Raw genomic sequence first — 12,129 nt, 5'->3', positions numbered from 1 at the left:
AGCCTCTCAGGTGTTAAGATCAGCAGAGGTGGCCTTCTTGATGGTTCTACCACTCTCAGATTCTGGGGAAGGGAGAGCCCAAGCAAGGGCATTTTCTGTGGCAGCTCCTAGGTTGTGGAATTCCCTCCCCAGAGAAGTGTGTCTAGAACCTTCATTGTATAGTTTCCACTGAAATGCTGAAGACACATTTCCCCTAGCCTTAGATCTTTTTGCCGTAGCCTTTGACAGCTGAGATACACATTTTCAGGACCCTATTCCTGTGATTGTAATTTGTTTTTATATTGTTTTAACCCTCCCTGGGATTATATGATGAAGGGTGAGTAAAGAAGGAGGAGGAGAAAAAGAAGAAGAAGAAGCAGCTATTTAAATTATTTCCACCTCGTTCTTTAGCTGAGAGGCTTCCAGAGCAGCTTAAGCTACAATCCTAAAGTCCATCCCCCACTCCCAGTATAGATGGCTGGAGGGATTCAGGAAACAGTGAAGACCTCTCTCCACTTCCTTCTGTCAACCCAGAGGAGTTCCACTGACAGAGGGGCTCCACTGTCGTGGGGTCCTGATCTCTACCCAAGAGGCTATAAGCTACTAGCAGCAGTCATTGGCTATAGCCAATAGAAATCCCTGAAAGGAGTATTGAGATCAACTCTATTTGCATTTTGTGGTGGTGATGTGCCTCACTCTTTGTTAGAGAGCAATCTCTTTAATGTAAAAATTGTATTTTATCTTTGTGGAAAGTACCATTTTTAAAATGTTATATTTCCTCACTTTACAAATGGATGTTTTGTTTGTTTTGGTGTGTTTTTTTTGTAAATGGCTTTAAATATTTTGTTCAAAAGCAAGATATAGATTTATTAAACAAATGTAAAGAAAACATTTATGTTCTATGTGAAACTTGAAATCATTTGAATATTTCAGTACCATTATCTTATCTTATCTCCTTCAATATCTTCCTGAGTTTCTCAAACCTTATACATGCACACACACACAGAGAGAGAGAGAGAGAGAGAGAGAGAGAGAGAGAGAGAGACTAGGGGCTGTGATCCTCCTCGCATTGCTCACCAACCCCACATACACCGCCATCCTTCATCATACACACAATTCAAAGTTAGGGTAATTCCTGTTATGTCTGAATCATCTCAATAACTTGAATCCAGTAGGTTTTAACCAATGAACAGATCCATCAAATGTGCAATACATAAATAAATAAAACAAGCTTATCTTATTTCTGTGTTCTACATTACAGCAATCACTGGGACAATAAATGACATATTTCAGAAGAAATATATATGAAATCAATTGAACACAGAATGTAAGTCTGAAACCTCCTTTTTAGTTATTGATGTACTCAATGCTTTTTTTTTCTGGTGGCATGCTCCAGTACGGAATACTGGCATCTTTTGGAGGCCTTCAACAAATGTGTGTGTGTGTGTGTGTGTGTGTGTGTGCATGTGTGTGTGTGCATGTGTGTGTGTGTGTGTGTGTGTGAAGAAGCACTGAGGATTTAATGGGATGAAATTTAATAGACCCAACTTAGCCCTGAGGTGTGGCAGGCAATAGGAAATGGCATTTACAAAATGTTAAACATTTTTATTTTTGCTATGTACTTTTAATATTATCAACTTTTAAATTAAAATTCAATAGAGAGAGGCAAGGGACATGGGAAGAGGGGAAAGGTAGGAGAGGTATTTTACAATTTATCAAGATATGAGTCCTGGCACCTCATTTTTATAACAATAAAAAGCACTGGGTGTGCTAATTGTAATGATCCTCCTGTCCTGTTACCCTCAGCGTGGAGATCAATCAGAAAGAGAAATCCAGTGTTACCTGGGACAAACAGTGGAACGAACTATGCCAGTGAAGTGAGTTCCTTGTTCATCACTTGGTTATTTTGTGTGTGTTTTAAACAAAGACCATGTAGGAAATCCAGTTCTTCCATACCTATCAGCTTGGGCAAAACCCTTTTTAATTCTACTTCACTTGGGAATGGGGTTATCACCATCCCCTTAAAAATGTAAAAAGTTTTCCCCTTGCCTCTGCAGCATTAAACTCATTTACTGTTTTATAATCGGGGAGGGGGGATTGTTCTCTGCTATTTCAATAACACACCCTCTTCTGTTGTAGAAATTTCATAATCTGATGGCTTTTCTAAAAGTTCACTGCAGTCAGTTGGACCCCCAATTAAAGTCAAATGGTGAGGTTAATGGAAACCTGAATGGGCCTCACTCTAGCTGAACAGGACAGTAGCTGCTAATTCATGCTATATTTCCTGCCCTCCACCTTAGTCTTCTCTAGTGTCATCACCCTTTGGCCACCACCAATGTTGATGTAGTAGGAACTCCACAGGTCATTCTGAGACAAGGGAGTGGGATTGAGCAGCTGGAACTTGCTCAGCCCTTGACAGAGGCAAGTCTCCCTTTGCTGGAAGTAAACAGGTCCACTGAGGTCCTCCAAGGCAAGGGCTAGGGGCTGAGCAGCTGAGATTCACTCAGCCTGCAGCTTCTTTTCTGACAGATGGGACTTGCCATGCAGCAGGCCAGAGGGCCGAAGGGATGGGTCACCAGCAGGGGTTGCAGTGCATTCCCATGAATGCTGCAGACTCATGACTAAGGACAGAAGGATTTGTCCGTTTCGGTTCTCTCCATTTGTCATTTTGCCATTCTTAAATTCAGTTCTCCACATTTCTGTAGCAATTTGCAATTTTAAAATATCCTCATGAAAATTCACCAGCATTTTAGCTTGAATTTCTCCTAATGAACATGTTTTGGTATGCAGTTTGACTAACGAACAACTTTTGTAAGCAATTTCTCCAAACACAAGGCATGTTTGTATGTTATTCTTACTAATATGTTTATGAATACTTTTCCCTTTAAAAGAGGATGAGATAAATTCATAAAGGATAAAACTATTGACTACTAGCCACATTAGCTACAGCCTACCTACACCATCAGAGGCAGTATGCCTTTGAATACCAGTTTGCCGGGAATCAGAAGTGGGTATCCTAGATGGCCCTTTGGTCTAATCTAGCAGGCCTTTTTTTTATGTTCATTAATTGAAACGAGAGAAGATGAACACACACCAGTCCCCCAATCAGTGCCCATCCTTTCTAAAACCCCAAAGATTTCTTAATGTCCAAAACATCAAATGTCAGTACTGGCCCTCTTTTCCCCCTCATTCACCCATCTGACTTTCCTCACCATAAAGAGATACTGGGACTCCCCCCCCCAATGTTTTCATCTGCTTTCTCTTTCATTACTTTTTGAAAGGACACGTGTCCCCACAGAGCTTCCAAAGCACTCCATTCCACAGCAAAACATCCGTTCATTACTGTCACTACAACAATCATTAATTCAGCAACAAGGATATTCACTTTAGGTCCTAACTTTTATTGAGCTTGCCCGCATCATGTGTTTTGCACTTTAATTTTAATGCAAGTAAAATGTCAGTTTCTTCTAAAATACACTATTCTGTCATATTAATTCACTGTACTGGAAGCAACACTTCACCTGGCATGCTAAAGGGCCTGGAGATTTCCATGTACCTTACAGCCCTCTCCCACCCCTAATATACACTGCCTTCCCCACCAACGTTTTGCCAGAACGGGGAGGGAGAGAGTATTATGATTATGATTACTACTATTACTGCTACTACTACCACCAATATTTATTACTCGCCCTTCAATCAAAGTTCCCAGGGCGGGTTACAACAATGTTAAAATACAGCATTAAAAACAATTAAAAATACAACTAGAGATGGAAAGATCTGTTAGTTTTGGTTCTCTCATTTTCTCATTTTTCCAATCTTAAATTCAGTTCTCCACATTTCTGCAGCAATTTGTGATTTAAAAAAAATTCTCATGAGCATTCTCCAGTGTTTTAGTGCAATTTTCTCCTAATAAACACATTTTTGCAGGAAGTTTTGACTAATTTACACATTTTTGCAAGCGATTTCTCATCACATAATGCACTTTGGAATATTTTAACTCGTATATTAATTTTAATGCACACTTTCCCCTAATATATGCATTTTTGTAAACATTATTTGCTTGGCAAACTGCAATGCAAAATTTGAAGAAGTGTGAATTTTGAAAGATAGCTGTTTCATTTCTCATATTGTTTCAGAAAGTGAAAATTTGATGGATTCAGCTTGAAATGAGAACTGAATTGAATTTCTCACCCACCCCTAAAAACAACCTAAAATCACAAAATAGGGTGGGTCCTAAACACATACATCTCAGGTGTCAAAGGCCAGGTAAAGAGGTGCATCTTCAGCATTCACCTAACCTATACAGTGAAGTTGCCATACACACCTCAGTGGGGAGGGAGTTTCACAACTTAGGGGCCACCACAGAGAATGCCCTCTCCTAAACTACCACCCTCCAAGCATCCAAAGGTGGTGGAACTACCAAAAGAGCCCCCTTTGCTGATCTCAACATCAGAGAGGGGGTGTAGGGAAGGAGGTGGTCTTTCAGATTTTTGGGACCTAAGTTATTTAGTGCTTTAAACACTAGTGTGAGCACCTTAAATTAGACCTAGAAATGAACTGGCAACCAACCTTTGGTCCCCAGAGGTTGCTGCACTACCGTCCCCATAATTCCTGTCTATTGGCCATGCTGGCTGGGGTTGTTGGGAGCTGTAATCTAGCAACATCTGGGGACCCAAAGGTTGGGAAAGGCTGATCTAGGTACTCAACCACAGGTGTGAAGTACCTTTGGCCCTCCAGATGTTGGTGAACTGCAACTCTCATCAGCTCCAGCAAGCATGGCCAATGGCCATGGATGATGGGAGCTGTAATTCAACAACAGCTCTAGGGCAAAAAGTTCCTCACACCTGGTGTACCATGTGACCCTATTGTAGGCTTAATGCCCATCTCCACCAGACACCTACATGTATCAATGCACAATTCGTTTGGTAAATATATGAAATATACATGGATATGTAAATGAAATGTATTCCTCCGCCTCTCCTGCAAGGCCAGCTCAATACAATTTTTAGATGGAGAAAGCTCTGGGGCATACTGGAGTACAATCAGCTCAGCCCATCTCTGTGCTTGTTTAGCTCCTAAAATAAATATAGGGGTAAGAGGGAAAATGGTCTATCCTATCAGATACCCAACAGGATAAAAGCTCAGCCCTTCTTCCCTTCTGTCTGCCCCATTGAGTCAGCCACTTTCTGGTGAGCAAAGAGGCACAGCCTGTCCACGTAAGCACAGATTGCAGGGAAAGACACATACTTTCTGCATAAACACAGACCACAAGGAACATCCTGCTCCAGAATGATCCTGTATGCCACTTATGCAGTGCCATTAGTCCCTGAAGCTCTAGAGCACCCTCCCCCCTCTCTCATTGCATCATGCACATCTCTGTGCAGTTGGCTACAGCATAGCAATGGAAGGTGCTCTGAGCCCCACACAAAGACATCTAGTACTTGATCATATCCTGTGTGTCAATTATTCTGCTGGGAGTGTGCACAGAGGTCCACCCTCCCCTGGGAGTCTGTGTTTGCTTGACATTGATTGAATTGTGTGTGTGTGGGGGGGGTTAATGCTTTGTTATGTTTGTAAGCTACTTGAAATCAAAGGTTGTTGTTTTCATACAAATGTTAAATCACTGGGGGGCTCTGAGCCTCTACTATCTTCTCTCAACAACCTCCCACCTTCAAACACACACACACCAGGCACCCCCAAACACATGCATGCACACACGCAAAGGGACTCCAAAACACAGAGAGAGACTCCGAGAAACACTCATAAATGCATCCCCAGGCACTCACAAATGCCCCCCAGGCACCCTCCTCACAATATCCTCCAGTTCCTCCAGGCACTAGCACATGCTGGCCACCATGGCCCACTAACACCCTTACCTGTTCCTGCGCTGCATTGCTGCCTCACACCCCTGCTTCCCCCTTGACAAACAGCACTACCACTCAGCTCCACGCAGCTTGACTAGGCCACCTGCCCAGCTAGGATGTCTGCCAGCTTCCCTCCCAGGCTGTTGCTACTGCCATTTGCCCTCTGGCTGCACACTCACTTCAGTCACTCACTCACCCACTGCCCCACAGCTGCCCACTCACCTCACACCTTGCTGCCCCACCCGCTCAGTCATCCGCCTCCCCGCCAGTCATCTTTGCTTCCCTCATGCCCTTGCCTCATTTGCCACCTTGCCCCATGTGATGCTGTGTGACAGCTTAGGAAAATATTATATAGTTAGAAATCAAAATAAAAGCAGGCTAAAGGAGCACTTTGAAAAGAAGGTGGTGGTCCAGAATCTAGCTCCCACTCAGTTTACTTCTGGCAAGGCTCACGGCCAGAACTCCCACATTCCATTTGCTTCTGGGCTGGCAACCAGGGCTTATAGCTGCTGATTCCTCTACAGTGTTGGCAACATCACCATTGTAGGGCACCTTCAAAGGCCCATGCCTTTGTAGAGGGTCTTCTGCCAACCCCTGGACTCTCCTGGCCTTGCTGCTTCTCTTCTTTGCCATTGCTGCCTGTTCTCCTGCCACCTTCAAGCAAACAAGCTGCAAGAGAAGCAAGGGGAAGAAGCTGTAACCTCTGCACGCTTCATCTTCTCTCTCTAAGGGGAGGCCTAGATGGGACCTAGAGCGAGAAACAAGCACAATGAGAGCATCTTGCCCATCCCCCCCCAAACGACATGGAACCAGCACAATCCCCATGGTACCCTACAGAGTGATTACCTTCACGTAAAAAACAAATGTCATGTATGAAGCACACTCTTCAGTTCTAACAGAGCAGTGAGATTCTCTTAGCTTCGTGTTCTGCCATCTCTCTTCCAGGAAGCTTTGGCACCTATTATTAATAAACATTGTTCCGTAGGGAGCTGCCTACTTAAAAATTGATGGCTGAACTATTGCGGAAGGCATTGAAATAGATTAACAGCTCTTCCTTCAACACACTGCATAGTCAAAGACTTATGCAATGAATGTGTTGGGGCTTGTCAGTGGGATTATGGATTCTCAGAGAGAGAGAGAGAGAGAGAGAGAGAGAGAGAGAGAGAGAGAGAGAGACTGACTACACTTTAATGGTACCTACATCAAAGCCCAAGGGGGATGCTTCTTTCGAAGGAAAAAGCACTTAAAATTATTAACTAGTTTGGAAAAGATCTTATTCTGCCCTGACAAGTTCTTAGATTTAGATAAATCTGACCTGAGCAGAGAATATATTGAGCTAATTGGATTCTTTGTGCTCTCTCATAGATGGGGGAAGACAGCTTTTCCTGACATAAGCAGGAAACTAAACTGGGGGAAGTGGGGGGTGGGTAGAGGACAGAATTCTATTACTGCCTTTAACAAATTCTTAATCAAAATCTTGTTGGGAATCAAAACTGTGAAACCAACCATTTTTAAAACCAGAAAGAAATGGAGAAATAGCCCATTTATCACTGCAGTGTTAGCATGATAGCCTTTCCAATACCTCTAGTCATCACTAGCAAAATGATCATAGAAATTAATAGCTAGCCCATTCAATGCCGAGAAGGCTTTTGGAGAATTTCTACTGGGGAAAAAATTGGATCCCTCTCCTGTGCCTTTCTTATTATTCATCCAATTGCATACCTTATTACTCCTCTCTTCCCAATTAACCATCTCGAGGCCCATATTAAATTACACCCTGCTTCTCATACAGCTATCTGCACAGCAAGGTGATGTTGCTGTTCAATAGATATAGGGCAATACTGAAACCTACCCTTATTATTGTTGGGCCAAAACAATAGCTATGGGTCAGAATGCATACAGCATACAGGCTATCCACAGACTACATAGGCAAAAGATCACAATGCTATTTTCAAGGGTAGATGTTGTTTCCACAGGTCAGCCCCTAGGGAAACTATGGCATGGATGGATTCTGTGGATACACTTCTGGCTAATAAAGGTAAGAGGCATAGCCGTATTGCTTTTGTTATGATTCATCCTACTTGTACCTTACTGTTCCTCGAAGGAATCTCCTGTTCAGGCTCTTATACTCCTATCCAATATACAAGGTGAGACAATGCAAACCCAAATATTCCATTTGGGTGGAGGGGGCAGACAAATGGAATCGTGTCTTTATTTCGGCAATTTGTTGACCAAAGATCTAGTTGTAACATGATGCGCTGATATCAATAGGATGACATTTATTTGTTTGTTCGTTTATAGGATTTCTAATTGGTTTTCCATTTTTTAAAAGAACAATAAAAACAGAGCAACAAAATTTATTTATTTATTTATTTTATTTATATCCCGCCCTTCCTCTCAGCAGGAGCCCATGCTTAATGGAATGCTTAATGGAATTTAAAACAACTGAGAGATACGGGGAGTTACCTTCCCTCTATCTCTTATCCACAAGGGGAACAAAGGGCACGTGCTGGTTAGAAGATTAATTGAAATGGTTCTAGAGCAGCCTTTCCCAACCAGTGTGCCTCCAGATGTTGTTGGACCACAACTCCCATCAGCCTCAGCCAGCATTGCCAATGGTCAGGAAAGATGGGAATTGGGGTCCAACAACGTCTGGAGGCACACTAGTTGGGAAAGGCTGCTCTAGATAATACATATTATCTGGGTGCTTCTGAAATTGTTTGGCCACAACCCACTCAACCACTGTTTGAGAAGCTGGACAGTAGCCTGATTCATGGGAATCTAGCTGAAACTACTGCCTCTTTCGAGCTAAATGGAATGGTTTAAATGAATAAATACCTTCAGAATGAGTCAGCAAAAGGCCACTGATTTCTTGCTCAATGAAATGGCCACTAATTTCTTGATCTTTAACACTAGCCATGATGGATAAGCATCAAGTGGGCATGTTATGGCATGAACTGATCCAGGCAACCTGCTCCAATCCTCAAGTATTAATAATTGAATCTCCTCAAACAAACGGTAACAAAACAGGGCTTTGGAAAGCATGAAACTGGCCAGCCAAAAGCCAATGGAACCATTTCTACCAACTGTAGTGGAATTTTCATTATTCAGCTTCTTCCCGCCCAAGTTGTTGGTTTATGTGTTTCACAGTTTAATTTGTTTATTTCTGCAGATGGCCTGGATGCATTTAGGACTTTCCTGAAGTCAGAATTCAGTGAGGAAAACATTGAATTCTGGCTGGCTTGTGAGGACTTCAAGAAAACAAAGTCATCAGCTAAAATTGCCTCAAAAGCCCAAAAGATTTATTCAGAGTTCATTCAGGCTGATGCCCCAAAGGAGGTAACCCATTTACATGTTGTTCTCTGAAAGACTGGTTTCAACTGCAGGATTCAAATCTAGGTTTCTTTATCGGATTGTTTGTATGTACACCTGATCTTTCATGCATGGTGATCGTGCTGAGCAGACGGGCCAAACCAATGTTTCCATTTCTGAAAATTCTAGTCATTGCATACTGAGAAATGAACATCTCATAAGCAATATGTACTAGCAACCGCAATACATAAGGTGCCAGAATACAAAGACTAGGTAGGGGCTCCTGATGCTACACATTCATTGCTCTTCTATCACAAGCTATGTAAGGAATTCCAACCGACTTGCCACACTTTGGTAGGTATAGCAATTTTGTGTTTGGGTATACATCCTATGTTCCATCCACATTTGTGCAAATTAAGAAAGTAGTTGAAAATGTTGCTAAAATGTCACTGACTGCAAAGGGAAGAGTGAAAAGTAAATTGTGAGGTGAAGAGTCATGACAATAGAGTTCATTCACCCAAAATATTATTACATACATACAAATGAGAAGAGTAGCACTAAGGCAATCTATACCTGAAGAGGTTGTTCCATCCTTAGCACAGATGAAATACATTTAATAATGGACTAGAATCAGTCCTATGTGAATCCAGACAAGGATTCCAAACAACCCAACAATCCAATCCTGATGGACAACCAATTTTTAACACAGGCCATGTTTTCTTTTTTTAATTGAGCAAGAACCGAAGTATCAACTGCGTATGAAAATGGATACACATATCCAGGTGCCCCCCCCCCTACTGAAGCAAGTGGATAAGCCACTTGCCATTCTTTGGGGGAAGCCATGACTTTTGAAGTGGAATAATAGTGCTTTCGATGCATGGTGCAGCAGATGGGGCCTCAGATCCAGCAAAGCAATTCTAATGTTTTATGAAGTAAGTTTATATGACATGCTACAGGATAGCAAAGAGAAGACTGGAGTCATTGGAACAAGTCATTGCCAAAGCCTGGACATAGGTTTTATATTTTAAAAAGCAAAGCTGTCGGTTAGTGAGCATATGGGAAAATACACTCAAAGCATAGCGCTAGCTATATTTGATCATGCATATATTTGATTAGCTTAAGAAGGATTTGTGCTTAATTTGAAGCACTGAACACATTACATGATGGATGTTGTAAGATCACTTTTTATATATCCTTTTGTGGAATAGGATTCACTGCAGTGTTATCTCCTTTGTAGCCTGCTCTGATGAGAAGCTCCAGGCCATGTAGGAGGGACCCATGATGCAGTTACTCCCCCTGGGTGGCAGAAACTGGGGCAGTTCTGTGGGGAAGAAGCTTCAGCACAGGCTCTACCTGTATGGCCCAGAGCTCCTTACATTACCCATGTATTGTAAGAGGAATCATAGCTGCCATGCTGCAAAGGTAACACTGTTTTATTATTTATTTAAAATATTTATAAGGGGCTTCAATAGAAGGCCTTAGATCTGTGTGGGGAACCTGTAGCCCTCCAAATGTTACTAGACTACAACTCCCATTATCTCCAGCCACTGGCCACATTCTGGCTGAGATTAACGGGAGTTCTGCTGAACAACAGAATTTTCTTGAGGAAAACAGAAAGGTGCCATTTTGTATAGTATAGCCAGAAAAGGGAGATAGAGTTAAATGTTTTTTGGGTGCCTGGAAGGTATATGTACTGAAAACCAATTTATAAAGGTTAGCAAGTTGAAATAAACTAAATACTTAACTTTTTGCCGTGTGACAAATCTGATAACGTTCTGTCTTGTTAAACACCTAGAAAATCTGAAGGACTTTTTTTATTATTAAACAAGAAACAACAATAGCATTGCTTTCCGAGTAGGAAACCAAATTAAAATCACTGTTCAACATTCTAATGAAAACATGACCTTCCTGCCGCTTTGCATCAAACAGTATATTTTGGGAAGCAATTCAAATCGTGTTTGTTTTTGGCTCTTTTACAACACTTCTGATCTCCAGTAAGACAAACAATTTATGCTGCTCTATTCCCTGCAGATAAACATCGACTTCAGTACCAAAGACCACATCACCCAGACTATTTCCGAACCAACTCTCCAGTGTTTTGATGATGCCCAGAGATTAATCTACAGTCTCATGGCTAAGGACTGTTTTCCTCGGTTTCTCAAGTCAGAAGCTTATAAGGAACTGGTAAATAAGCAACAGAATGGAAACCAGAAAAGGTGGCTGCCATTTTTGTAAAGATCAAGTTCAGAAGCATTTTGTAAGCTCTTAATACAATCTCTAGATATAATGCAATGATCAGATTGTTGCAGCAGGGTAGGTGCCTCACTGATAGTTTGACTTGCATGTTGAACGCACAGTTCTCACAATGCCTATTTTTACTTTATTTCTCATTCTGATACAAAGTAATTAAGATAGGGTTCACATTTAGCCAAGTACCTTAGTTCACAGCGACAAGGAATCTCATTTCTATAAGCCTAAGGCCCATTTTGCACAAGACTCCACCAAGCAAGATCTACATGAGGCATGGACAAGCCTGAGGTTCATGTCTCCTGCCCACTACCATGCCTACAACATATGAAGTGAGTTTATACACAAATTCCTGTGGCAGTAGCCACTGCTTACACAATCCATCTACCAAGAAAAACTGTGCTTGGATCACAAGAGTGAGCCTATCTGTGTAAACTCTGATTCATATAGTTCTTGGTTCACATTTTCTACATACACCAGGGGAGGGGGGTTATACCAAGGCCAGTAATTTACCATCCTTGGATAAGATAGTCAAGTGCAAAGGGTGGGCAGGTCCTGAGTGGATAGACTAGATTGTCTTCATCCTTCTCAGTCTGGTTTTTAGAATGGTTTTCACACAATTACAGTTGATTGGGAAGTCTTGCTCAACAAACCCACTTCCCAAAGATTGCATTATTTGTGATAAAGAAAGCAATGGGGAAATGCAGCAGAAAGTACGGGATAACTG

The 12,129-nt window shown here is 41.9% G+C and overlaps 1 protein-coding gene across 1 annotated transcript; it reads left to right on the top strand.

Moving 5' to 3' along the window:
• The first annotated feature begins 1,845 nt into the window (after positions 1-1,845).
• Positions 1,846-11,390, top strand: RGS21 (regulator of G protein signaling 21). Its single transcript, XM_061630569.1, has 4 exons — positions 1,846-1,856; positions 7,805-7,881; positions 9,016-9,182; positions 11,187-11,390. Exons 1-4 carry the CDS (start codon positions 1,846-1,848, stop codon positions 11,388-11,390), a joined length of 459 nt encoding a protein of 152 aa, XP_061486553.1.
• The last annotated feature ends 739 nt before the right edge of the window (positions 11,391-12,129 follow it).

The sequence above is a fragment of the Rhineura floridana genome, chromosome 6 (genome assembly GCF_030035675.1).
Source record: "Rhineura floridana isolate rRhiFlo1 chromosome 6, rRhiFlo1.hap2, whole genome shotgun sequence".
Classification (NCBI taxonomy): domain Eukaryota; kingdom Metazoa; phylum Chordata; class Lepidosauria; order Squamata; family Rhineuridae; genus Rhineura; species Rhineura floridana.
Note: the sequence above shows the minus strand (reverse complement) of the source record. Positions and strands in the feature narration are given on the sequence as shown.

Bases quoted from the DNA above. Each gene is read 5' to 3' on its own strand.
- RGS21 (XM_061630569.1), top strand. The intron at 7,882-9,015 runs GTAAGAGGCATA...TTATTTCTGCAG, and splicing joins TACACTTCTGGCTAATAAAG to ATGGCCTGGATGCATTTAGG. The intron at 9,183-11,186 runs GTAACCCATTTA...TATTCCCTGCAG, and splicing joins AGGCTGATGCCCCAAAGGAG to ATAAACATCGACTTCAGTAC.